At 53.3% G+C, this 24,828-nt stretch overlaps 1 protein-coding gene across 4 annotated transcripts in view; it reads left to right on the top strand.

Moving 5' to 3' along the window:
• LOC136486710 (probable RNA-dependent RNA polymerase 3) overlaps positions 1-24,828 on the top strand; it is a 59,262-nt gene that overhangs the window by 12,101 nt on the left and 22,333 nt on the right. For all 4 annotated transcript variants that reach the window (XR_010766929.1, XM_066483669.1, XM_066483671.1 and 1 more), the window contains exons 8-9: positions 148-254; positions 13,323-13,471. Coding sequence is in view for 3 of the 4 variants with exons in the window: in XM_066483669.1 (XP_066339766.1) it covers positions 148-254; positions 13,323-13,471 (256 nt within the window). In the remaining variant the exon portion in view is untranslated. The remainder of the gene's footprint in view (positions 1-147; positions 255-13,322; positions 13,472-24,828) is intronic.

Genomic DNA, 24,828 nt, shown 5'->3' with positions numbered 1-24,828 from the left:
TGTAGTGCCAAAGGGAAGATAATGCTCTCTAGTATCTTTATTTGTTTACACATGATTTTGGTTACTGCCATTTTATATATTGTTTCTTGTCTTTTTGAAGCCAATTAGAAAAAAGTTTCTAATTGCTAATCTACATTTCTACTGCAGCTTCCGCCTAGAACAATTCATATTCGGCCATCAATGATAAAAGTTAGAGCTGATCCAAATTTAATAGATGTGAAATCCTTCAACTCCTTGAAAGTGATTTCGACAAGGTATACCTATTAACTTTATTGGATTAGGTATACATCCCTAGCATATGCACATTTTCCATGGAAGTTAGAAAGCCACATCAAAATATCTAGATCTGGACATATGTTGCAGTAACTGGGTAACGTTTCTGTAGAAGATGATGTTGTGGCAATAAGCCACACTCTCAATGGGAGAAGGGCGCCTGTATTATAGGGCAGCTGCTGCTGCTATATATGGCAGTTTACAAATACAAGGACAGGAGTAAATCTCTGATCCTAATTGACTGGACTACCTAAATATGCAATATACAATCTCCTATTGCCTAATATATGCAATATACAATCTCCTATTGCCTAATACCCGCCCGCAGCCGAAGCGGGGGGCTTGCGGACGCACAAGCTGGTTCTGAACTCTGTAAACAGCGGTGTTGGGAGCCCTTTTGTCATAATGTCAGCGAACTGATGAGATGAAGGAACATGAAGGACCCGAATCTCGCCAAGAGCCACCTTCTCGCGCACAAAGTGAATGTCAATTTCAATATGCTTCGTGCGCTTGTGGTGGACTGAATTGGCCGTCATGTAGATGGCGCTGACGTTGTCGTAGAAAACCACCGTGGCCTGGGGCAGCGGAAGATGGAGCTCCTGAAGGAGTTGCCGCAGCCAACAGCACTCGGCCACAACGTGAGCCACAGCACGGTATTCTGCCTCAGCACTAGAGCGGGAGACCGTGGTCTGGCGTTTGGAGGACCAGGAGACCAGGTTGTCGCCGAGATAGACGCAGAAACCAGAAGTGGACCGCCTGGAGTCAGGGCAACCAGCCCAGTCAGCATCAGAGTAGGCAGTCAGCGTCTGGACGAAGCCGGCGCCAATGTGAAGACCGGAGGATAGCGTGCCCTTCACATAGCGCAGAATGCGCTTGATCAGCGCACGGTGGGGCTCCCTTGGGGCGTGCATGAAGAGACACACCTGTTGAACTGCATAATCCAGATCAGGACGCGTCAGAGTCAGGTACTAAAGAGCCCCTGCTAAGCTCCTGAACTCTGAGCTGTCCTTGTCTGACAGTTTGTCGCCGTCATGGGCGGAGAGCTTGGCCTGAGTGTCAACAGGGGTTGACGTAGGATGACACTCAGCCATGCCCGCCCGCTGGAGGAGATCGACGGCGTACTGACGCTGTGACAGGAACAGGCCGTCGGGGGGTGCGGGTGACGGCGACGCCGAGGAAGTGGTGAAGAGCACCCAAGTCGGTCATGGCGAACTCAGACTGGAGTCGGGCCATGAGTCGCTGCAGAAGAGCGGGAGTTGAGGCGGTGAGGATGATGTCGTCGACGTAGAGCAGCAAGTAGGCGAGACTCGTCCCCTCAGTGAGAACAAAGAGGGACGTGTCGGAGGCGGAGGTGACGAAGTCGAGCTGTTGAAGGAAGGCCGCGAACCGCTGGTACCAAGCGTGCGGGGCCTGCTTCAGTCCGTACAGGGACTTCTGCAGGAGGCAGACGTGATCTGCAGTGGCGGGGTCGACGAAACCTAGTGGCTGCTGGCAGTAGACCGTCTCGTCGAGGTGGCCGTGAAGAAAGGCATTCTTCACATCCAGCTGGTGGATCGGCCAGGCGCGGGAGACAGCAATGCTGAGAACGATCCGAATGGTAGCCTGTTTGACCACCGGACTGAATGTCTCTTCGTAGTCAATACCTTCTCGTTGGGAAAACCCGCGGACCACCCAGCGGGCCTTGTGACGAGCGAGGGACCCATCGGCATGGAATTTGTGCCGGAAAATCCACTTGCCCGTCACAACGTTCGCGCCAGGAGGGCGCGGAACAAGACGCCAGGTGTCGTCGACGAGTGCCTGGTACTCAGCCATCATCGCAGCCCGCCAGTTGGCATCGGCCAGGGCGCTGCGGTAGTTCGCCGGTAAAGGCGATGGTGAGGGCGAGGAGGTGGCAGCGAGCCCCTCGTAGCTCACATGCGGGATGGTGCCGGTCCTGGTGCGCGTGAGTGGCGGAGATGGGGTTGCAGCCTGAGGCGCCGGTGCTGTAGGGACAGCCGATGGCGCTGGCACCGGCTGGGGTCGTCGACTGTAGGTCCGTGGGAACGGAGCCACAGGAAGGCTAGGCGGGGGCACGTGACCACACCCGCCCGGTGGTGGAGAAGCCGAACTAGGGCTAGGGGGCACAGGGCCGCGCCCCCCAGGCAGGAGAAGAGCCGGGTCCGGCTCATCATCAGGGGGCGGCTGCACAACGTCCAGGGTGGACGGAGCAACCGTGGTCGTTGAGGAGGGACCTCCACCTGCAGGAACAGTAGAGCAAGGCACCGAAACCGAATCGTTGTCTAGAAGGAAATCCAGGGAGCGAGGGAATGGGAGGACGCTGGCGGTGGAAAAAGGAAAAACAGTCTCATCGAACACAACATGACGAGAAATAATGATGCGTTGAGTTTCCAGGTTAAGACACCGATAACCCTTATGAGAGGATGGATACCCAAGGAAAATGCATGCCGCGGAGCGAGGTGCGAGCTTATGTGGGGAGGTAGCCTGTAGGTTTGGGTAGCATAGGCACCCAAAAACGCGAAGGTGGCTGTAGGTGGGTGGCTGTCCATGGAGGCGAGTGAAGGGAACCTCATGGGATATGGAGGAGGAAGGGCGCCTATTGAGTAAGTAGCAGGCGGCAGCAAGAGCCTCAGCCCAGTATGCAGGCGGCATGGAAGCGTGGAGCAGCATGGTGCGAATTGAGTTGTTGAGGGTGCGGATGGTGCGTTCCGCCTTGCCATTTTGAGGGGAAGTGTATGGGCAGGAGAGACGGAGAAGTGTTCCCCGAGCAGCGAAGAAGGTGGTGGTGGCTGTATTGACGAATTCGGTGCCATTGTCGGTTTGGAAGCATTTTACAGGGAGGTTAAATTGGGTTTGTGCAAGTGCTGTGAACTTAACTAAGTGTTGGTGGACCTCGGATTTGCGTTGGAGAGGAAAAACCCAACAATAGTGACTGTAATCATCCAGGCAGACTAAATAGTATGAAAAACCAGATATACTAGGTATTGGAGAGGTCCAAACATCACAATGAATTAGTTCAAACGGGGCATGAGAACAAGACTGAGAGGCACTGAAGGGTAGACGCGTATGCTTGCCTAGTTGACATGAATGACAGAGGGAGCGGTCTACTTTATTACAGGAAACAGCATGTATTTTATTTAACTGTTCTAATGCAGCAGGGGCTGGATGGCCGAGACGCTGGTGCCACAGGGTCAACGAAACAGCCAGGAGAGCATGTGAGGAGGCGCCAGCGGTCGGAGGGATAGCAGGTATGGTGTAGAGATCACCGGTACTATTGCAGCGATGAATCACGCGTCCCGTCTGGGTATCCTTAACAGAAAAACCAAGAGCGTCAAATTCAAGAGAGCAGCGATTTTCACGGGTGAATTGACGAACGGATAAAAGATTACGGACGAGGGAAGGGGCGACGAGAATGTTATTGAGGGAGAAGTTTGCTGTGGCGGTGGGTAGGATGGAGTGACCTCTAGACGTGACCGGAATGCTAGTGCCATTGCCTACTGTTATAGAGGAGGTGGAGGGGGGTAGGCGCTAGAGGAGCATACCATCGGAGGACGTCATGTGGGATGAAGCGCCGGAGTCAACAACCCATGAGGGGCTGCCCTGGACAGTCAAGTGTTGCAGGGCAGCAATGAGGTCGGCCGAGTCCCATGTCGGTCCACCAGTGTTGTTGGAGGAAGCCTGGACGGGGGCGAACGCCGTGTGCGCCTGAGGAGAGGCACCGAGCACCCCCTGTTGGCGTGGGGGCTGCCATGTGTGGCTGCCAGGGGCGCCGGAACCGCCCTGGTCGCGCTCCCAGGGAGGTATGACGCGCTCGCCGGGGTTGACACGTGCACCAGTCCAAGGATCAAAACCCCAGGGCTGACGCTTGCTGTCACGCCGAGGGTTGTCGCGGCGGCCGCCGTTGCCATGCTGTTGCTGGCGCGGCTGCTGTTGCTGGCGCGGTTGCTGCCGCTGGCGCGACTGCTGCTGCGGGACTCCGGCCGGGGGGGCGCCACTAGGGGCGCCGGTGAAGGCAGCGAGAAGGGCCGAAGCGGCCGGACCTTGTCCTCGTTCTTGAGACGCAGCTCCTTGAGGAGTTGGTTCCTGGCAACAGCAAAAGTGAGAGGTTCCTGGGCGGCGATGTTGTCGGCGACGGATTGGTACTTCTCGTTGAGGCCGCGGAGCAGGTTGAGGACGAGGTTGGGCTCGGTGATGGTCTGCCCGACGTCGCGAAGATTGTCGGCAGCCTCCTTCATGCGCACGCAGTACTCGTCGATGGAGGAGTCGCCCTGGGTCAACGAGTGGAACTCGTGACTTAGGAAGACGGCGCGGGGCGCCTTGTTAGCTTGGTATAGGGCGGCGATGGCTGTCCAGAGCTGGCCGGCGGTCTGCTGGGCGCCGGTCATAGCGAGGTTGAGGACGGAGTCGGAGACGGTGCCGAAGATCTAACTGCGGATGCAGAAGTCAGCCTGCACCCATGCATCATCGGTGGGCGTAGGGGAGACGACGTCAAGGTGCGAGAGCAGCCCGAATTTGCCACACTTGGCATTGAAAGCTGTGGACCACTTGGTGTAGTTGGAGGGTCGCAGCTCGAGGGTCATGGGGATGTGGGTCTTGACGTTTACCAGAGCATATGGGCAAACGGTTGGGTTGATGGCTTCAGCCATGGCTAGAGAGGTGGCGGAGGTGGTGGAGGATTCTGTGGTCATGATGGCGCGGCTGTTTGGCGGCGCAGCAAGGTTGGGCGGCACTCAGGGAGAGAGCGGCGCAGGCTTGAGGGAGGAGAGGGAGGGCCAAGATCAGATTGCTCTGATTACCATGTAGAAGATGATGTTGGGGCAATAAGCCACACTCTCAATGGGAGAGGGGCGCCTGTATTATAGGGCAGCTGCTGCTGCTATATATGGCAGTTTACAAATACAAGGACAGGAGTAAATCTCTGATCCTAATTGACTGGACTGCCTAAATATGCAATATACAATCTCCTATTGCCTAATATATGCAATATACAATCTCCTATTGCCTAATAGTTTCCCTGCATTCACTAATGGTGTGTTTGGTTTGAGGAATGAGGTGGTCCATCTTCCTTCCCACTCCTCACTTTTTTATTTGGTTTGTGGAATGGAATGAGTTGATCCATCATCATCTCATTCCTCACAAGCTAATAATTAGTATATGCATAAGGAATGGGTTGATTCCACCAAAATTGATGGGATGAACTCATGATGCATCACCTCATGAAGCATGGGATGAATCCACAAACCAAACACACCATAAGTCTCTAGTTTATTTCACAAGGTATTCTTGCCTCTTCCATCACTATTGCCTTATCCTCCACCATGCTCTTGCTGTTAGAGTATATGTATAACTGAGTTGTAGAGTCCTTATAATATGTTTAAACCTAGTACAACTTGTCTTGTACCCCAAGTCTCCCTCACATGTACCTATATATAGCCCCTAATGGTCAATGCAATCAACAACAAATCATTAGGGTTTTCTATCATATTCGGTCTTTCCACATGGTATTTGTATTCACATGTCAGTCATTGATCCTTAGTCAAGTGCACATCTTTCTGCTCACGCCACCTTGGAGATTGAGATCAATCTCCACAATCTTGAAAGGACTTCAAAGACAATGTTGATGTAATGTTTTACACTTGATGCATATAATTTGACTAGTTGTTGGTCAAAATATTTAAAGTATGATCTTTTCAATCAATGCTTAAATTATTTATAAAATCTACTGTGGGGATCTCCCCCACAGTCCTTTGTTTAAAAAAAAACATATGACTAACATTGATAAACGGAGGGAGCAGAATTCAGCCCTTCTGTGGACAGAAAGATCCTTCCTTGCTTTAGCATTAAAATGGCTGATTCACTTCATTTCATATGATTAGTTTCCTTTTTTTCTACCCATAGCTGCATCAATTTGCTAGCTTTAGGCAGTCTCGCAAACTTAGTGTATCGTACCTTAAAGCTTAATGATACTGCTTTGCTCACTTTATCCTCTACCGACGATCTTTGTGATGTATTTCACCGGTGTTTACAAATCATGTAGTCGAACCTAGTCGCTATGGGACCGACCAGGTGACTAATTAGTCGAGCCTAGTCAGTTCTAGTCGTCCTATGTATTTCAGGACATATACATACTATATATATACACATATATATACTGTATAGTGTACACGATAAAGCAAGCATCAATGTCGGAGGTTAATGGGTGACTTGTGCGAGTTGATTTCTGCACTGTCCAGAACTCCATATCCCTGTCCCAAACATCATCTTAGGATGGAGAGCCAGCAAGTGAGTAGCAGAGGGCAGCACAGCAGGCAAGCAGACTAGCAGAGAGGCTGCGGAGTGAGGGATGGAGCAGGAGGGAAAGGGCACACAATATCGGAGGAGGAGCTCATCATGAAGAGCAGCTGCAACTTGAACTGGCAGAGGGCACCAGCAGCTTGCAGGAAGAATAGGAGTCGCGCAGGAGGAATTTGCAGACAGCGTTGGGGAGCATTCCAGTGGGCTTCCTGCTCTGCATTTTTTGGGCACGCTGTTATGAAAAGGCTATGGATAGATGGATTAACAGAGAGACCCAGATAGAGCCTGTTCGGCAGGCATTAATTGACTGGCTGGAGCTGGTGCTGAACCAGCCAGCCAAGCAGCTGCATCCAGCATCCAGCCAGCCCCCAGCCATTTCAAATCGACTGAATAGCCATTTCAAATTCAAACACAAAAAAAGGCGCCAACAACAGTGGCCATTCATAAACAGTCCACTTCTAGTTCATACCTAACAGTTCATCAACCTTCACTGGTCCTTACATACAACCAACAAATGACAGTCCATTTGTCCAATCCATACACCAAAAGAATACAACATAAACTAGGGTTAACAAATTAGGCATATATGCAACGTATACAAAAATTCTGGACTTCATGAAGCCACTAACCAAACTGCACACATACGTGCAATCTGCAGCTGCACATACACCCCTTGCCTTCGTCCTACTCCTGCGATCAGTACCAATTGTCACACATAATGCATTCAGTAAATACCTAACTTAAATTGAAGTTCTCAAGTAGCTTCATTACATCACCTTTCGTCAATCATATTCCAGTCCAGATAACAGTTGATATCAACTCCCTCACTGCAGCTGTTTGTGTTCCACGATTTAGATCCACCCACTCCGACAGCTCATACGACGGTGCATTAGGTCCATACGCAACCACAAATAATTATCCATTGCAAAGCATGATATGATAATCATCGCTTGCTTTTTCCTTGTGAAGCAAGGAACCCGTTGCAGAATATGCCACCGTTATGAGGCCCCCAAATCTCCATTCAATTACATTGCGCAGCCTCGAGTGAATGTAGTTAAATTTCTTCTCACGTTCTAACGTCTCCAACTCTACACCCCTAAAGTCGTTCATATGGTACCTTGTATTCTGGAAAGGAGTCTGCCAGGTAGTAGCGTCCTACAACAATTGAACCAATTCCACAATTAGTGCCAACAATGTCCTCCCAACTAACTACACACATGCTGCATCAATTATATTTGCAAGTCATAATGAACCTGCGGGTGGATGCGGGAACCATTTGTCGGCCTGACAGTCTTTTAGGACCGCCATGTCATGACATGCCCTCGCCTTCCCGGCACCCATATAGGTGAAGCGGCCATCCATATCCACAATGGCCTAAACATTAATTGAAGTTTCTCCTTTCCTATTGAAGAAGTTAGCTTTGGCCTCCTGATTAACCTCAACCTTTATGTGGGTGCCATCTATAGCACCTATGCATCTATCAAACCATGGTGCATATTCAGCAAGTTTCTGGCTGACTCGTGGGTAGTTCCTATTTGCTGGAACTAGTATAGTCTGTGCCCACCTATACATAACCTCTGCTAGTGTAGTTACCTTCCACTAACCGTATCTAACGACCTTTCAAATCTATCTTTGCATTCTCTACTAGTAGACTAGTGGGCACAAGTCCAGACATACATGCCTAAAGCTTCAACGGAATTACACTTGTCTGTAGATGGCAGCCCAAACGGAAGCAACATGTTATGCAAATGCATGAAGGCATCACGGGACATACGCAAATTGTCTATGCATTTTGTTGGGTCGTCAGGAGTAAGTTTCATCCATTGCGCGCCGGTGAGCTTGGGTATGGGACAAGGAGGATTTACCGCAAGACTTTGCTGCGCCAGCAGGCCTTTCAACCTTCTCAGCACAACAGCTGCCTTCGCCAAGTTCACCATGCCCGGACCTTCACTGGAAGTGTCGCTATGGGACGACTCCTCATTGCTGCTCATGCTGCAAGATAGAAATGGGCACAAACCAATAAGATGTGACAGCATATATTGGCAAACAAACATGTGCTCATAAGTGATGTCCTTGAGTTTCTACAAAACAGTACAAAACCATTGCTTAATTTTTGACCAGCACTGATGCAAGATCCGAGAGCAAAGGATCACAAGACATTTGAACTTGCAGAATTATTTCTATGTAAGAAAGTCATGCAGCCAAGGTATCATGCCAGTAATAATAAAAAGGAATCACTTTCAATTACCTCAATACACGTGCAGGCACGACCAGTCAATTAACGTAATTTCTGGGACCAACCATCTCCTGCTGCCAAAGTTTGCTAAACATGCTCAAATCAGAAATTGACATCAAATTGAATGCAGATGGCGCTTCAACTAGAATGCTCACAGTACGCCACACATCCAAGTGAACCTAGTTCTCGACAACGGTCTTTATTACAACGAACAAAAAGAACATAACGCTGACAAGGTACATAAACAACTAAACATGCTCATGCTGGAAAACTAAAACAACTAAAGAAGCCGCAGGAGGAAGTGTGCTGCTGATCACTTGGACTTGGAGAAAACGAAGTCCCACGAGACATTCACCCAGTTCAGCCGGCCCTCTTTTGTTTCAAAATCAAGAAAAGCCCGACGACGGAGCTTGTTGTTGCAAAGATTAAGGGCTTGGGCAAAGACTACATCACTCTCGCTGTAACCATCTTGCTTCAGAATCTGATTGACTTGGGCCATCTCCTCGGCATCAGTGGCTTGACAGACCTTATGCGCCCTAGTATCCTTGATAATGTCGCTCAGGTCATCAAGGCAGTCATCAAGGGTTGGAGTCCTGCTACTCTTCATACTGCGAGGACCGTTAATGGAATGGTCCCTAGTGACTCTCTTGGAGGACTGACCAACACTACGTGTACGGGCTCGTCGAACAAGGCTTGAGGAGTCTGAGGGCTTGCACTACTGGGTGTACGGTCAGGTTGATGTCCCCCTACAGATACTAACTCGCCCCTGTCACGTGGGGTGCGTCCCAAAATCAAGATCAGTTGCTCACAACATTGTGGATGTCTGAACCTCTCACCTCTCACGAGTGGTTTGGCTACTTTCCTGCACGTGATCCAGGGATGGCCATGTTAGTAGTCAGTTAGTGCGAACCTAAATGCTAAAAAAGAGTCAACGAAAAGGGTGTAGTTAGTACCCCGGTGCTTGCGGCATACCAACCGGGGTCAACTGTCACCTCTCCAGTATGCGGGTTATGGCTTAGCCCAGTATGGATCTGACCGTCGCGCCAATTGAAATACGTCCTTTTTAGCTCGTTGTACTTGTTCTGGAGCTGTTTCTTGTTGTACCCGAGCCTTGTGGCCTCGTTAAAGGCACGATGGACATTTGTCCACCCGATAGGGGTTGGGGTATTGTTGCCCCAGTGACATAGGTTTTTCTGCTGAGTGATTAGCTCAAGAAACAATGAGCAGGTTCTGTCATCCCAGCTAGCACGATCACGGTTCATTTGATGCAATGTTCGACATTCCGATGTATTATGTACATGGATGCTATGGAAATGGAAAAAAAGATGTTCCTAACATTACGCAAAGAAGGGATTGGGCGAAGGAAAAGGGAACTTGCCTTTCCAAAACGCTTGCGGCGTTTTGAACGGAGTTGTACTGCCTGGCTGCAGGTGGAGAGCACGACGAAGTCGACGACGTTGCCAGTGTGGGCAGCATTGAGCACCAGCGGATGAAACGTCCCTGAATTCTCTGCAGCGTAAACATAGAGCATAATGTTTAGGTTCAACAAAACATAATGCATGAACAACAGGCGATAGTACTCTTAAAACCGTCTACCAAGTTGTGCATATGAACATTATAAACCATACAAGATTATTATTTGTAAACTAGGCAACAAGGACATATGAACTCAAATTTGTAGCCGCCAACAAATATACACATAGAAATAGGACGTTATCAAAATACAAATGGGGTACAAACTCAAGAAAGCAATTACAACAGCTAAGTTAAAACAAATATAACAATTAGAGAGGAGAGTAAGCCAAACTCACCACTAATGGTAGCATATTTCAAAGATAGCTCAAATCAAAGGAAACAACGCCTTTTCTTAAGCACAGGGAGGACAAGAGGCCAGACTATTACAATAGGAAAGTTGATTGCAAAATCAACTAGCATCGTACAATGCAGGATATTTACTATCGAGCTCTTGTGATGCATGTATACAAGACAACCAGTGTTCTCAGGATTCAGGAACACAAACTGGCAATAAGCAGTTTACTAAAGGACGCATGAATTACTAACCTTCTGCAGGTCGAGCTGAACCTAGAACACCAATTAATAGAGTCTTGTCCTATTTGGAATTGTACACGAATGTACTACAACACTGATCACCAATTTAGGACTACAATTTCGTCATCCTGCACAATTCGGAGGCAACACAGGACGGAACACGTCAACAATAAGTTATGTATGATCAACAAAGTTATGTTCAACATAGATCTGAAATACGAACCTTCTCAGTGGGCGGATCGGAAACACCTGGAAGGAGCTGCCGTCGACCGGGTCATGGCGGTGATGGGGGGTGGGGCGCGGGGGAAACCTACAAGACGAGGCCGTGGGGCTCAGATCCGACCGGGTGAGACTGTGGCGGCGTGGGATCCGGGGGTACCTTGCTGGAGGCGGTCGGTGTCGATGGAGGCGGGTTCAGGGAGGAAGGCAGAGCTCAATGTCACCGAGGCTGTCAACGGCGAGACTCGCGCGCAGAGACGCGAACGAGCGGCGAGATTGCGGCGGAACCTTAGCCGCGCAAAGCGAAGGGGAAAGGAGGAGGGAGGGAGTGGCACGCAGTGCCTGGCGTCGCTTTTTGTCCAGCCGTTTGGCTGGGGCTGGGCTGCTGAACCCTAGCCATCCTATAAATGTCCTCTCCTTTCGTACTCAAATGTTGGTAAAGGTCCTCATACGCTCTACCCTTTGCCACACTTACAGCTCACTTTGCAGTCTTCTTTGTCACCTTGTATTTCTCTATGTTGTCCACACTTCTGTCATGGTACAAGCGTCTATAACATTCTTTTTTCTCCTTAATAGCCCTTTGGACTTCCTCGTTTCACCACCAAGTATCTTTAGCCTCGTCTCTACTTCTTTTGGTTACTCCACACACCTCTGAGGCCACCTTTCGAATGTTGGTTGCCATCTTCTCCCACATGTTGTTTATGTTCTCTTCTTCCTTCCAAGAGCCCTCTTTGATAATCCTTTCCCTGAATACCTCTGACGTCTCCCCTTTTAGTTTTCACCACTTTGTTCTTTCAATCTTAGCTTGTTTATCCCTACGGCTACGCACCTGAAAATGAAAGTCTGCCACTAAAAGCTTATGTTGAGAAACAACACACTCCCCTGGTATCACCTTGCAACCCAAACATGCTCGTTTGTCCTTTCTTCTTGCGAGGACAAAGTCAATCTGGCTAGAATGTTGTCCGCTACTGAAGGTCACTAGATGAGATTCTCTCTTTCTAAAAAAGTGTTGGCTATCATTAGGTCAGAAGCTACCGCGAAGTCCAAAACTTCTTCCCCCTCCTGATTCCTACTACCATATCCAAAACCTCCATGAACTGCCTCGAAACCGGCGCTTGTAGTACCTACATGCCCATTAAGGTCTCCTCCTATAAAAAGCTTCTCACTACTGGGTACAACTCTAATCAGGCCATCTAAGTCTTTCCAGAACTGTCTCTTAGTAGTCTCGTCGAGGCCTACTTGTTGGGCATGCGCACTAATTACGTTCAAGACCATATCACCAACGACAAGCTTGACTAAGATAATCTTAGCCTTCTCACTCCCACCACACCATTCTTGAGGCTCTTATTAATCAAAACTCCTCTATTTCTATTCGTGACTGTCCCTGTGTACCAAAGCTTGAAACCTGTATTGTCCACCTCCTTCGCCTTCTGACCTTTCCATTTAGTCTCTTGAACGCATAATATAATTACACGCCTCCTAATCGCGGTATCAACTAATTCTCTTAATTTACCTATAAGCGACCCTACATTCCAACTACCTAAACGGATCCTAGTTGGTTTGACTTGCTTTCTTACCCTTCACATCCATCGACTCAGATGTGAAGACCCTTGCTCATTTTTCACTACACCCGAGCGCCGATGTAGCGCGCCACTAAGGAAGCGATGACCTAATCCTTGCTCACTTGACACCATGCCCAGATCGCGACACGGCGCGTCACCAAGGGGGTGCCGACCTGGTCATTGCCCATTTAACACCATACCGTGTTCCGATATGGCGCGTTGCTAAGAGGGTTACCGCCCCAACGGTTTTCTTTCGGGTTTCATCTCCATTAGAATGGTTAGATTTAACGTTGGCTCGTCACGCCTATCACAACCCTCCTCCTTTACCAGAGCTTGGGACCTGCTATGTTGAGACAACATAGTCAATACAAATTTTGTTTTTTCAAAGGTCCACTATGATAATAAAACACCAACTCACTATATAGTTATAGATAGAGGGAAACTAAGATATGGAGGATATATTAGTCCTGGTTTAGTTGTCCACATTAAGTTTGTAAGAATGAAATGTTATCGAGATGATAGTTGAGGGCTGGATATTGGCTACTTATTTTTGTAACCAGGGTTTCTTATAGTCATTTTCTCTTTTTCTCAATGGTATTACTTATTTGTTTGACAAAGATTTGGTCCTTTTGTTTTACTGTTGTTGTATCCTCATTCCATTTTAAAGATTTGGTACTGTGTTTTTTCCTCAGTAATCGACAGAAGAGGGCATTGACATCGTGGTTCCTAATTGCGCTACTTCATTATGGAGGTGTTCCAGAAGAGTATTTTATGAAGTTGCTACTAAATGCATCAGATGGAATCCATAGTATTTGTCATGTTATTAACGATGCACTTAAAGGTCTGCTTTTCTACATGCATGCTTCTAATTTTTAGCAATTGTATTTTTTGGCTGCATTAAGTTGAACTCTAGTAGGGACTGCGTAGATTGTTTATCAAGATACTTTCAAACAGTTACTTTATATACAGCACAGTTTGGGATAGCCATTGGAGTAGGTTATTGGTTTTGAGCCATTACTTGCCACACTTTGCCATGGCTAAGGTTTGGCAAGTTTGACCAGTTCAGCCACCTGTTTGGTTTGCAGCCACAACCTACAATTGTGGCAAGATTCCATTTCAGCTACTAGGAGGCTGGGACCTCCATGTCAATGACTTAGATAAGTGTGGTGTGTGGCTTGCCAGTGTTTGAAAATATTTCTGATCACCTAGTGTGGGCCTGTTCATGGGCTGGGCTAAAACCGTTCAGCCCTTCACCAATCCAGACCAGACCAGCCGAGTTAGTTTTAGCAGTTTAGCTGGTTTCAAGGCTGAAATCATCTATTTTGTCTACAGTTTGGTCTATTGCAGGTTAGAAACCATAAAACCACTTCAACCCTTCCTAGCGCCCTGGTGTGTGACCTGTGCATGATCTGCGAGGCTGCACATTGGCGGCAGCCGCTAGGCCACCATGTGGACGTGGCGAGGACACAGTGCAACGGGTTGGACGACGAGCGTGGCTGCAGCAATGAGTGTTCGATGTGAGGCAGGTGCTGTAGCGATGAGCGCATGCCGCACTGTGGCTGGCATCTTCAGCAAAGGATGAGTGTCGGGAGGAAGAGGAGTCTTCCTGGTCCCCTGTAGGCATGCTCGGTATTGGGATGCTAGCAAACTGGAACCATGGCTAGATCCAAGGCAATTAGCTGAGCCATAGCAATTCGCAGCCAGGCAGGGAAGCATGTAGACCTAGTTTAAACCGTCAAAACCGTGTAATCAACCCACCAGGGCAAGCTCGACGGAAACCGTTGCAACCAAACCAATCCACTGAAACCATTCACCTATGGGCCGGCTGAGAGACCAGCATAAACCACAATCTAAACCATAGATGATCATGCCTAACCTAACCTTAGGTTAGTTTGGCTAAATTTTGTGGAAAATGGTGGCAATACTAGTACATGAACCAAACAAGGATATTGACTGGTAGGCATTGGTTCCCTCTAAAAAACTGGTGTAAAATGTTATTTATAATTTACTATACTTCAGCTGATCTGACCATAAATGATGTTATCCTTGATGCCAACCTTTTGTTCATGTGCTATCTCTTGTTCATTTTTTGTTGTTGGCCTATAAATTTCACTAGATTATGTCGGCATGGACTTATCAAAGACCAATTGTTGTATTATTCTCATTAGTGCTTTGATTCATGTGGTAACCCTATATCATCTTGTCTGTGGCTGGCTATACACCTTCAATAAATTTTGCTGAAATGGACAATTCAATATCGGCACAAATGATTCTTTCCGGGATTTCAATAGACGACCATTTTTGCAGTCCAGACTTGAAATCATGGTTAAAAAGGAAATGAGAGGACTCAATCCATTTTTTGGTCATCTGATAATTTGAGTGTGCAATATTTTGAACTTTTTTTTAATTTAGAGATGGCTCCTCCCGACCACCCCCACCACCTCCCCGACGCCTCCCATCCCACCAGCCGCCCGCCGCTGCCTACTCTGGGCACGGCAGCCACCTTCACAACCCTTAGCCCGACCTCTCCTCCTGTGGCGTCAGGAAGTCCTATCCCTACAGGTCGCTCCAAGCCCCAGCGATGGCTGGATGCGTCACCTTCCTCGAGTGACTCTGGCGGGGGCTCTTCTTCTTTCAAGGAGGTTCTTCTTCGTGGAACAGTCTCGGCAGTGCCCTCGCAGACTCCTGGTGCCGCTGTGTCCCAAGGAGTCTAGGTCACTGCCTTGCAGGTTGTTCCCCGTGCCCCACCTCGGGTCGTCCTTCAGCCGGTTGGCCGCCCGTTCCTGGTGCGGCGCCCCGACGCCGACGACTGGTGGACAGCAGAAGGTCGTCGTTCTCGCAGGAATCGTCTTTATCAGCACGCCCGCCCCGTCGACCGGTCCCTAGTGACCTCCAGGGCAGGTGCTTCAACTGCTTCTCACCGGATCATCGGGCTGCTGGCTGCTGCTCGGCTCCTCGCTGTTTCCACTGCCGGGCCGTTGGTCATCACTTATACGTCTGTCGGCGCCGACCATCTGCTCCACGCCCGGAGTCTTCCTTGGAGCCTCGGCGAGTTTGACAGCCTGTGAAGCCCGTCATGGCGTCACCCCCTCCCCCCGTCAGGTCCTTGGCGTCCACCCATCAGGCCACAAGCGGGGCTGGGACTGCTGGGCGGTGACGGCGGCGGGCGGCCACAGGTGCAGGACAGTCATCGTCTACTATCCCTGACACCCCCCCACTTGAGTTGGACGCCGGTGTTGCTCCCCTCACGGTTTCTAGCGATGAGGAGTGAGCCCCGGCTGTGCGACCTTGTCGGATCATCGACCGTTCTTCCCCCTTGGTACGGCGGGAGGAGGTTCTCTCGCACTCTGGTGGTGTCAGTATTCGGGAACGCAGTCGACGAGTCTCCGGAATCCATCAAGACTATGGTCGCCCAGTGGTTTGGTTTGGTAGAAGATGTGATCGTCATCCGTCGGTATGGTGCGGCCAGTTGTTTGATTACCTTAATGCTGTCACGGCGACAAGAGTCTACAACGAAGGAAGGCCGATCATCTCCCATACGCACCGCCTGCACGTCATGCGATGGTCCCGTTTCCTTCAATCCACCACGGCGGCGCTCTAGTTCCTAGTCGAGATCAAGCTGTGCAGCATTCCTGCTCATGCTTGGGGTCAGGAGACGGCGGAGCAGCTTCTCAACGAATTTTGTTTGGTTAGCAGCCTGCACCCGGACAATGCGGAGCGTGATGGATAAGTCTGGCTGGTCTGGTCTTTGTGGGTGTTATGTGGCTGCTAGGATTGAGAGGAGAGCCGAGGGTCGCGACGGCGGCTGGCGCGCTACAGTACCCGCGGCGCTACAGTACCGCGGGTACTGTTCAGCAGCGGCGGCTAGGGCTGCAAGGGCGCTGGGGGAGGCCGGCCGCGGGGCTTCGCCCACGGCCGGCAAGAGAGAAGGGATTTCCTTCTAATCTCTTGCTTCATTCTAGATTGATACATCTCCTCTCATTATATAGAGAGGTCTGACTTGGCCCCTAAGCAAGCTACTAATTAACCCTAATGGGCTAAGGCCCAATAGGCCCTTGACTTCTCTAACACTACACCCCACCTGGACATGCAGCTCGTCCTCGAGCTGCAATCTAACGATGACTCCACTAGACACAACCCTAACACCTAAAAATAAGCCTTTTACATCTCGGCTTATTTTATTGACCTGAAGAAGACTAGACTCTTTATTTTTTACTCCTGAAGATACGGCGGGCACCCTCCGCTTGCTGGACCAGCACGTGTGTAGCCACCTGGATCCCATGGAGACCATCGGAACGAGAGGGTTGCACGGGTACGGCTGTCTGGAAACAATCGCAACAGCGACCAGCGGAGACGACCTCGTGGCGGCCGACAGCGAAACGCGGCAGCGCTAGGCAGTGCGTCTCCGCTGGTGACAAAGAGGAGTACGCTTCTTCCATCACCACTCCCATAGAACTGGAGTGCGCCGCCTGCGGGAACAGCACCATGCTCGCTCCTGGAGACAGCAACGGGTCGGCGCGGTTGTTGTTGGCCGTTCGACGGGGCGAGGTCGTGCCCCCCCTTGCCGAGGTCGATCGCCATCAAGGCCGCCTCATGCATCTGCCGGCGCATCTCCTGCAGTCGACGCCGCGCTAGGAGGCCGCGTGCTGCAGCCTGTAATCGCACCGTCGCAGACTGACAATCGCTCTTCTGCGCAAGCGCCACTTGCACGGTTGCTGCCGCAGTGGCGATCTGATCGCCCGGCTGTGCACGTGTGAATGGAGGCACCGGCATAGACGCGCAGTCCTCAAAGGCCCGCACCAGGTACATGGCGGACTGGAGGTCCGGCGGCGCACGCATCTGTACCTGCTTCCTGATGTGGTCCGGGAGGCCGTCCACGTACAACTCCGCCTTTTGGCGAGCGGAGAGGTCGCGGGCATGGCAGAGCACGGCGTTGTAGCGTTCTGAGTAGTCCTGCACAGTAGAGACGAAGGGGAGACGGGCGAGCTCCGCCAAACGGGTACCCAGAACTGGCGGTCCGAAGCGGAGTGAGCAGAGGGCCCGAAAGCGCTCCCATGGTGGCATCCCCTCGTCTTGCTCCAGGGCATAATACCATGTCTGAGCTGCACCGCGCAAGTGGTAGGACGCGAGCCAAGTCCTAGACGAGGCCGGCGTCTGCTGTCCCCTGAAGAACTGCTCGCACTGGTTTAACCAATTGAGGGGGTCCACCGAGCCATCGAATGTCGGGAACTCCAGCTTGTAGAATTTGGGCCCGGCTTGGGCGCCACCCAAAGCGAACGCCGCAGCAAGGCCGGGGTCGACCACCCCTGTGTACTGGCCAGCCAAGGGTGGAGGTGCTCCCTGGAACAGCGGTCCATCTACCCCCCCATAGCAGATGTCGCTGGCGGGGGGCAGGGAAGAGGCCGCGATCGTCGATGACGGAGCCGAAGTCGCTGGCGTAGAGGAGACGGTTGTCGAGTAGATCGGCGCGGAGGCCGCCATCTGGGCCTGCAGCCAGGCGGGCAGCGGCGACGGCGAGTTCGGCCACTGCAGCTGATGGAGGGGAACGCTGGACCCCGAGTGCGGCATGCCGTAGGGGTAGGACGCCGCCGGAGCAGACGGCGTTGGTGTGGAAGATGCGGGCGGCGGCGGTGGAGGAGGAGCCGGGAACGGCGGCGGCTGCGGTTGCTGGACAAGCCCGTTCCAGGCAGCCCTCATATCCCGCATCTGGCGCTGGATGTCGAGGACGACGGAGGCCAACGCATGCAGCGTGAGGGTCGCCTCGGAAGAAGCCGTTGCATCGGAGGACGGCGGCGCGGTGGGGGTGACGGGCGGCTGCGTGGTGGCTGTAGGCAAGGGAAGCGACATCGTAGCCTGGCAAGCTGATACCAGATGTTATGTGGCTGCTAGGATTGAGAGGAGAGCCGAGGGTCGCGACGGCGGCTGGCGCGCTACAGTACCCGCGGCGCTACAGTACCGTGGGTACTGTTCAGCAGCGGCGGCTAGGGCTGCAAGGGCGCTGGGGGAGGCCGGCCGCGGGGCTTCGCCCACGGCCGGCAAGAGAGAAGGGATTTCCTTCTAATCTCTTGCTTCCCCCAATAGGCCCTTGACTCCTCTAACAGTGGGGCTGCTGGCTGTTGCTGCCACTAGGACAGCATCTTAGAGGACAGCATCTTAGCATCTTAGAGTAGCATTTTAGACTTGCATCTTACATATGCTTGGCTGGCTAGTAGCCTATAAATATGTATCCCGAACTCCTCAGGTTGGCAATGGCATTTGGAAATAAGCCAGAAAATTGCCTCAACTCTTAGTGTCATCCTCTCTCGATGAGAGTAAGAATTCTGCTACTACCAAGAGTAAGAATTCAGCGACTAACAACTGGTATCAGAGCCGTACTATCCTGTAGCCTGAGCATCTCTTGCTCATCTTCTTTCCCAGCCGTGCAACAGCCCCAGCTGGGAGTAGCAGCAGCTCCAGCCGCTCCTGCTCACTCCTCTCCCTCTCGTCTGAAGCAGTCCTCTCCCCACGTAGCAGCCCCCGGTAGCGCGTCATGTCCGCAGGGCAGTCTCAGCGCTCGGTCGCCTCGAGCACGCGGCACCGGCAGGAGGCCGAACTTGCCGCGACAGAGGAACGCGGGCGAGCGGCGGCAGAGACCGCTGCGGCGGCGGCAAGGGAGTCGAGGCTGGCAGCGGCGGAGCTGGCAGCAGCCAGAGCGGAGGCGGAAGCAGTGGCGGTGGCGGCAGCAGAGGTCGAGGCTCTGTGCGGCAGCATCAGTAGCTCCGTTTCTGCTGACGACAGCGCCGACGCGGACCTCGAGCTGCTGGGGAGGGAGGCATCGCGAGCGCGGGCGGCGCAGTGGGCAGCCGCACACGCCCACAAGCGCGGCGGCAGCCCAGACAGGCGCGGACGCGCCGGCGGTGCCCCTGGAGGAGGCGCGCACGGCGGTGGCGCTCCTGGAGGAGGCGCGCACAGCGGTGGCGCTCCTGGAGAAGGCGCGCACGGCGGTGACGCTCCAGGAGGAGGCGCGCACGGCAACGGTGGCGGACGGGTCGATGGAGAGCGCGGCCTTCACAGGTAGCGTGGCTCTCCCCGAATCGGTACCGTGGTTACCACAGGCTCCAGGCTGTTGTCAGGGACGTCGGCCCTGGCGGTGGGTGGCCTACCCTCACTAAGACCAACTACGTCGAGTGGGTTGCGGTGATAGAGGGTAAAGCTCCAAGTGCGGCACATGTGGGAGGCAGTCCGGTATGGCGACGTCGACTACGACCAGGATAGACGGGTGCTGGATGCCCTCATCGCTGCAGTCCCGTTCGAGATGCAGTTCTCGCTTACCAACAAGCGGACTACCAAGGAGGCTTGGGACGTCATCGCTGCGGCTTGCATTGGCAGCGATCGCGCCTGCAAGTCCACACTACAGGCACTTCGCAAGGAGTAAGAGATCTTGGCCTTCAAGCCAGGTGAGGACGTTGATGACTTTGCTCTCCGTCTCAACACTGTTGCAGAAGATGGTGCAGTTCGGCGATGACACCTACGGCGAGGAGAGATCTGTCGAAAATCTCTTCCGCTGCGTCCCCGAGAAGTACAAGCAGATGGCTCGCTCGATCGAGTCTCTGCTGGATCTCTCCACGATGTCGATCGAGGAGGCGATAGGTCGCCTCAAGGTCGTCGACAGCGATGAGCCAGTCTCTCTCGGGGCCCATCACCACTGGCGGGAAGCCCCTTCTCACTCGGGGGCAGTGGGATGCCTGCCAAGGTGACCGGAAGAAGGGGGAGCCTTCTTCCGCGACTGGCAGCCGCAAGCGTGGCAAGGCGCGCAGAGACTTCCAGGCCGGGGCGCGAGGACGTGCCGAGGGTGATGCCCGCAGAGGCACCCAGGGCGGCGCCGCCGACAAGCACGAGCCGGCACGAGACGACGCCTGCCGCAACTGCGGCCTGCTTGGCCATTGGGCCAAGGACTGTCGATAGCCACGACGCGGCTAGGCCCACGTTGCACAGGCGGAGGAGCCGGCTCTGTTCATGGCACATGCAAGCATCGAGCTACCTCCAGCGGCACCGGCCGCAGCGGCTGTCCTCCACCTTGACGAGCCAAAAGCACACGCCCTCCTCGGCGACGGCTGCGACAACGACAAGACTGACGGGTGGTGCCTCGACACCGGCGCCACCCATCACATGATTGGTCGATGGGAGTTCTTCACCAAGCTTGACTCTAGCGTCCGAGGCTCCGTCAAGTTTGGGGATGCCTCCGGCGTGGAGATCAAGGGCGTCGGCTCCGTCATCTTCACCGCCATGTCTGGTGAGCACAGGCTGCTCACCGGAGTCTACTACATCCTCACATTGAGGAACTCCATCATCAGCTTGGGATAGCTGGATGAGAACGGCTCGCGCGTGGTGGTTGAGGATGGAGTCATGAGGATTTGGGATCGCCGTCGTTGCCTTCTTGCCAAGGTATCCAGAAGCGCAAATCGACTCTACGTCCTTAACGTGCAGATGGCACAACCCCTCTGTCTCGCTGCTCGTTGGGACGACGAGGCATGGCAGTGGCACGAGCGTTTCGGGCACCTTCACTTCGAGGCCCTGAAGCGGCTCAGTGCCACGGAGATGGTGCGAGGCTTGCCGTGCCTCGACCATGTGGAGCAGCTCTGCGACGTCTGCGTGTTGATGAAGCAGAGGTGACTCCTCTTAGCCCAGCGGGTGAGCTTTCGAGCCAAGAAGAGGCTCGAGCTTGTGCACGGGGACTTGTGTGGCATGGTGACACTGGCCAACCGGGAGGACGACGCTACTTCCTGCTGCTCGTCGACGACCTCTCCCGCTACATGTGGGTGATGGTCCTCGGCAGCAAGGGAGAGGCTGCGGACGCCATCAGGCGCTCGCAGGCTGCTGCGGAGGCGGAGTGCGGCCGCAAGCTGTGCGTGCTGCGCACTGACAACGGCGGCGAATTCACATCGTATTGCGTTGATGAGGGCATTCAGCGCCTCTACTCCGCGCCATATAGCCCACAGCAGAACGGCGTCGTCGAGCGGCGCAACCAGACGGTTGTGGGGATGGCCCGGGCCCTTCTCAAGCAGAGGGGGATGCTGGCTGTCTTCTGGGGAGAGGCGGTGGTGTCGGTCGTCTACATCCTCAACCGCTCGTCTACCAAGGCGCTCGACGGCAGGACGCCGTACGAGGCTTGGCATGGGCGCAAGCCGGCGGTCTCCCACTTGCGGGTCTTCGGCTGCCTCGCGTTCGCCAAGGAGCTTAGCTATATCAGCAAGCTCGACGACAGGAGCACTCCGGGAGTGTTCATCGGCTACGTGGAGGGCTCGAAGGCCTACTGCATCCTTGACCCGAAGACACAGCGTGTGCGCACGGCGCGCGATGTTGTGTTCGACGAAGGGCGAGGATGGGCGTGGGACAAGGCGGTGGACGATGGCTTGGCTCCGACGTACGACGACTTCACTGTCGAGTACGTCCACTTCGAGGGAGCTGGGGGAGTAGGTAGCTCTTCTTCGGCTAGCGCGTCTACCCCAGTCCCCGAGCCTCCACCGACCCCGGCGTCTGTTACTCCGACAGCAGCACGCTCTCTAGCCAGGACCTCGGCTACGATGAGTTCTTCGCCGGCTCCACCACAGCCGGCACCGCCACGCAATCCAGCACCGACAGGCACCTCTCCGGGCACGTCTACTCCAACACCAGCTCGTGTCGAGCACAGCCTGGTTGAGCTCGCTACTCCGCTCTCTCATGACGAGGAGCGCATCGACGCGTACCACGACGGCGAGCCATGGTGGTACCGTACGATGAAGAACCTTCTCGGCGACCAGCCGGTGCCGGGACCGGTGCCTCACGGCCTGGAGGCGTAGTTGCACCTTACGTGTGACGACGGCGAGCCTCGGTCGTTTGCAGAGGCCGAGAGACACGCGGCATGGCGCGCCGCGATGCAGTTGGAAATGGATGCAGTCGAGAAGAACCGCACCTGGGAGCTTGCTGACCTTCCTTGTGGTCATCGCGCGATCACCCTTAAGTGGGTGTACAAGCTGAAGAGGGATGAAGCCGGCGCCATCGTCAAGCACAAGGCTCGCTTGGTGGCACGAGGTTTCGTGCAGCAGGAGGGGGTCGACTTCGACGACGCCTTTGCTCCCGTGGCACGGATGGAGTTCGTGCGACTCCTTGCGCTAGCTGCCCAGGAGGGCTGGCGTGTTCATCATATGGACGTCAAGTTGGCGTTCCTTAACGGCGACTTGAAGGAGGAGGTCTACGTGCACCAGCCGTCGGGATTTGCGATCCCCGGCAAGGAGGGCAAGGTGCTCTGCCTGCGCAAGAGCCTCTATGACTTGCGACAGGCACCGAGGGCGTGGAATGCCAAGTTAGATTCCACGCTAAAGGGGATGGGCTTCGAGCAAAGCCCGCACGAGGCGGCCATCTACCGATGGGGCAGTGGAGGAAATGCTCTGCTGGTGGGTGCTACGTCGACGACTTGGTGATCACCGGCACCAAGGATGCGGAGGTGGCGGCATTCAAGGAAGAGATGAAGGCCACCTTCCAGATAAGTGACCTGGGGCCTCTCTCCTTCTACCTGGGAATCGAGGTGCACCAGGATGACTTCGGGATCATGCTTCGACAGACCGCCTACGCCAAGCGCGTCGTTGAGCTAGCTGGGCTCACCGACTGCAACCCAGCTCTCACTCCGATGGAGGAGAGGTTGAAGCTGAGCCACGACAGCACGACGGAGGAGGTGGACACTACGCAGTACCGGCGTCTTGTGGGGAGCCTTCGCTACCTCGCCCACTCACGGCCAGACTTGGCATTCTTCGTCGACTACGTTAGTCGGTTCATGTAGCGACCAACGACGGAGCACCAACAGGCTGTGAAGAGGATCATCCGCTACGTTGCGGGGACTCTCGATCACGGCCTCTACTACCCTAGGTGCCCTGGGGCGGCACACTTCGTCGGGTATAGCGACCACACCAGCGACATCGACACCAACAAGAGGACGAGCGGGATCCTCTTCTTCCTCGGCAAGTGCCTCGTTAGCTGGCAGTCGGTCAAGCAGCAGGTGGTGGCCCTGTCCAGCTGCGAGGCCGAGTACATAGCGGCCTCCACCGCTTTGACTCAGGCGCTTTGGCTCGCTCGACTGCTTGGTGATCTCCTCGATAGAGACACTAGAGCGGTGGAGCTCAGGGTGGACTGCAAGTCCGCTCTGGCCCTGGCAAAGAACCCCATTTTCCATGAACGTAGCAGGCACATCCGGGTGAGGTACCACTTCATCCGAGGCTGTTTGGAGGAAGGGAGCATCAAGGCGAGCTACATCAACACCAAGGACCAGCTTCCGGACCTGCTCACCAAGCCCCTTGGGAGAATCAAGTTCCTTGAGCTCTGCTCGAGGACCGGGATGGTTCAACTTTTCCACAAGACGACACACAAGACTTAGGGGGAGAATGATGAATAAGTCTGGCTCGTCTGGTCTTTGTGGGGCTGCTGGCTGTTGCTGCCACTAGGACAGCATCTTAGAGGACAGCATCTTAGCATCTTAGACTAGCATCTTGGCATATGCTTGGCTGGCTAGCAGCCTATAAATATGTATCCCCAACCCCTCAGGTTGGCAATAGCATTTGGAAATAAACCAGAAAATTGCCCCAACTCCTAGTGTCATCCTCTCTCGATGAGAGTAAGAATTCTGCTACTATCAAGAGTAAGAATTCAGCGACTAACAGAGCGGCGGGATGTGTTCAGTTTGACAGCATAGTGCTCATCGCCAAGCCGTGTCCCAACTGGTATGGACTTGGAGATTATTGAGCCGCCGGTGGCTGGTGCTAGTGTTCAGGAAGGGAAACGTAGTCTGATCTACCCTATCGAGATATCTTGCTCAATTTTGGATCTTCATGCTCCTGCTGATGCCCCCCCAATGAAGTTGGTTTGTCTCCCAACGGATCCAGCAGTACTGATGAAGTAAATCTCGTGCTGTTAGATGGGCAGCTCATTTTTAATGAGCTGCAGTCAGATGGGGAAACCACAAAGGAAGCTCCTGCTCCCGAGGCGCCTGTGTGCGCTGCCCCATCGGTAGTCTTAATGGACTTTAATCCTGTACTAGAAATAGCAGAGGATCTCTCCTTCAATTCCTTGGATACTGGTGAAGTGTACAACGCACAACACGAAGAGCCCAGCAGCAAGTTTCCCTCTGAAGATCTGGCAGCACCATTATTGGCGGAAGCACCCTAGCTTGCGCCTGAACTGCTGGACATC

The sequence above is a fragment of the Miscanthus floridulus genome, chromosome 10 (genome assembly GCF_019320115.1).
Source record: "Miscanthus floridulus cultivar M001 chromosome 10, ASM1932011v1, whole genome shotgun sequence".
NCBI lineage: Eukaryota > Viridiplantae > Streptophyta > Magnoliopsida > Poales > Poaceae > Miscanthus > Miscanthus floridulus.
Note: the sequence above shows the minus strand (reverse complement) of the source record. Positions and strands in the feature narration are given on the sequence as shown.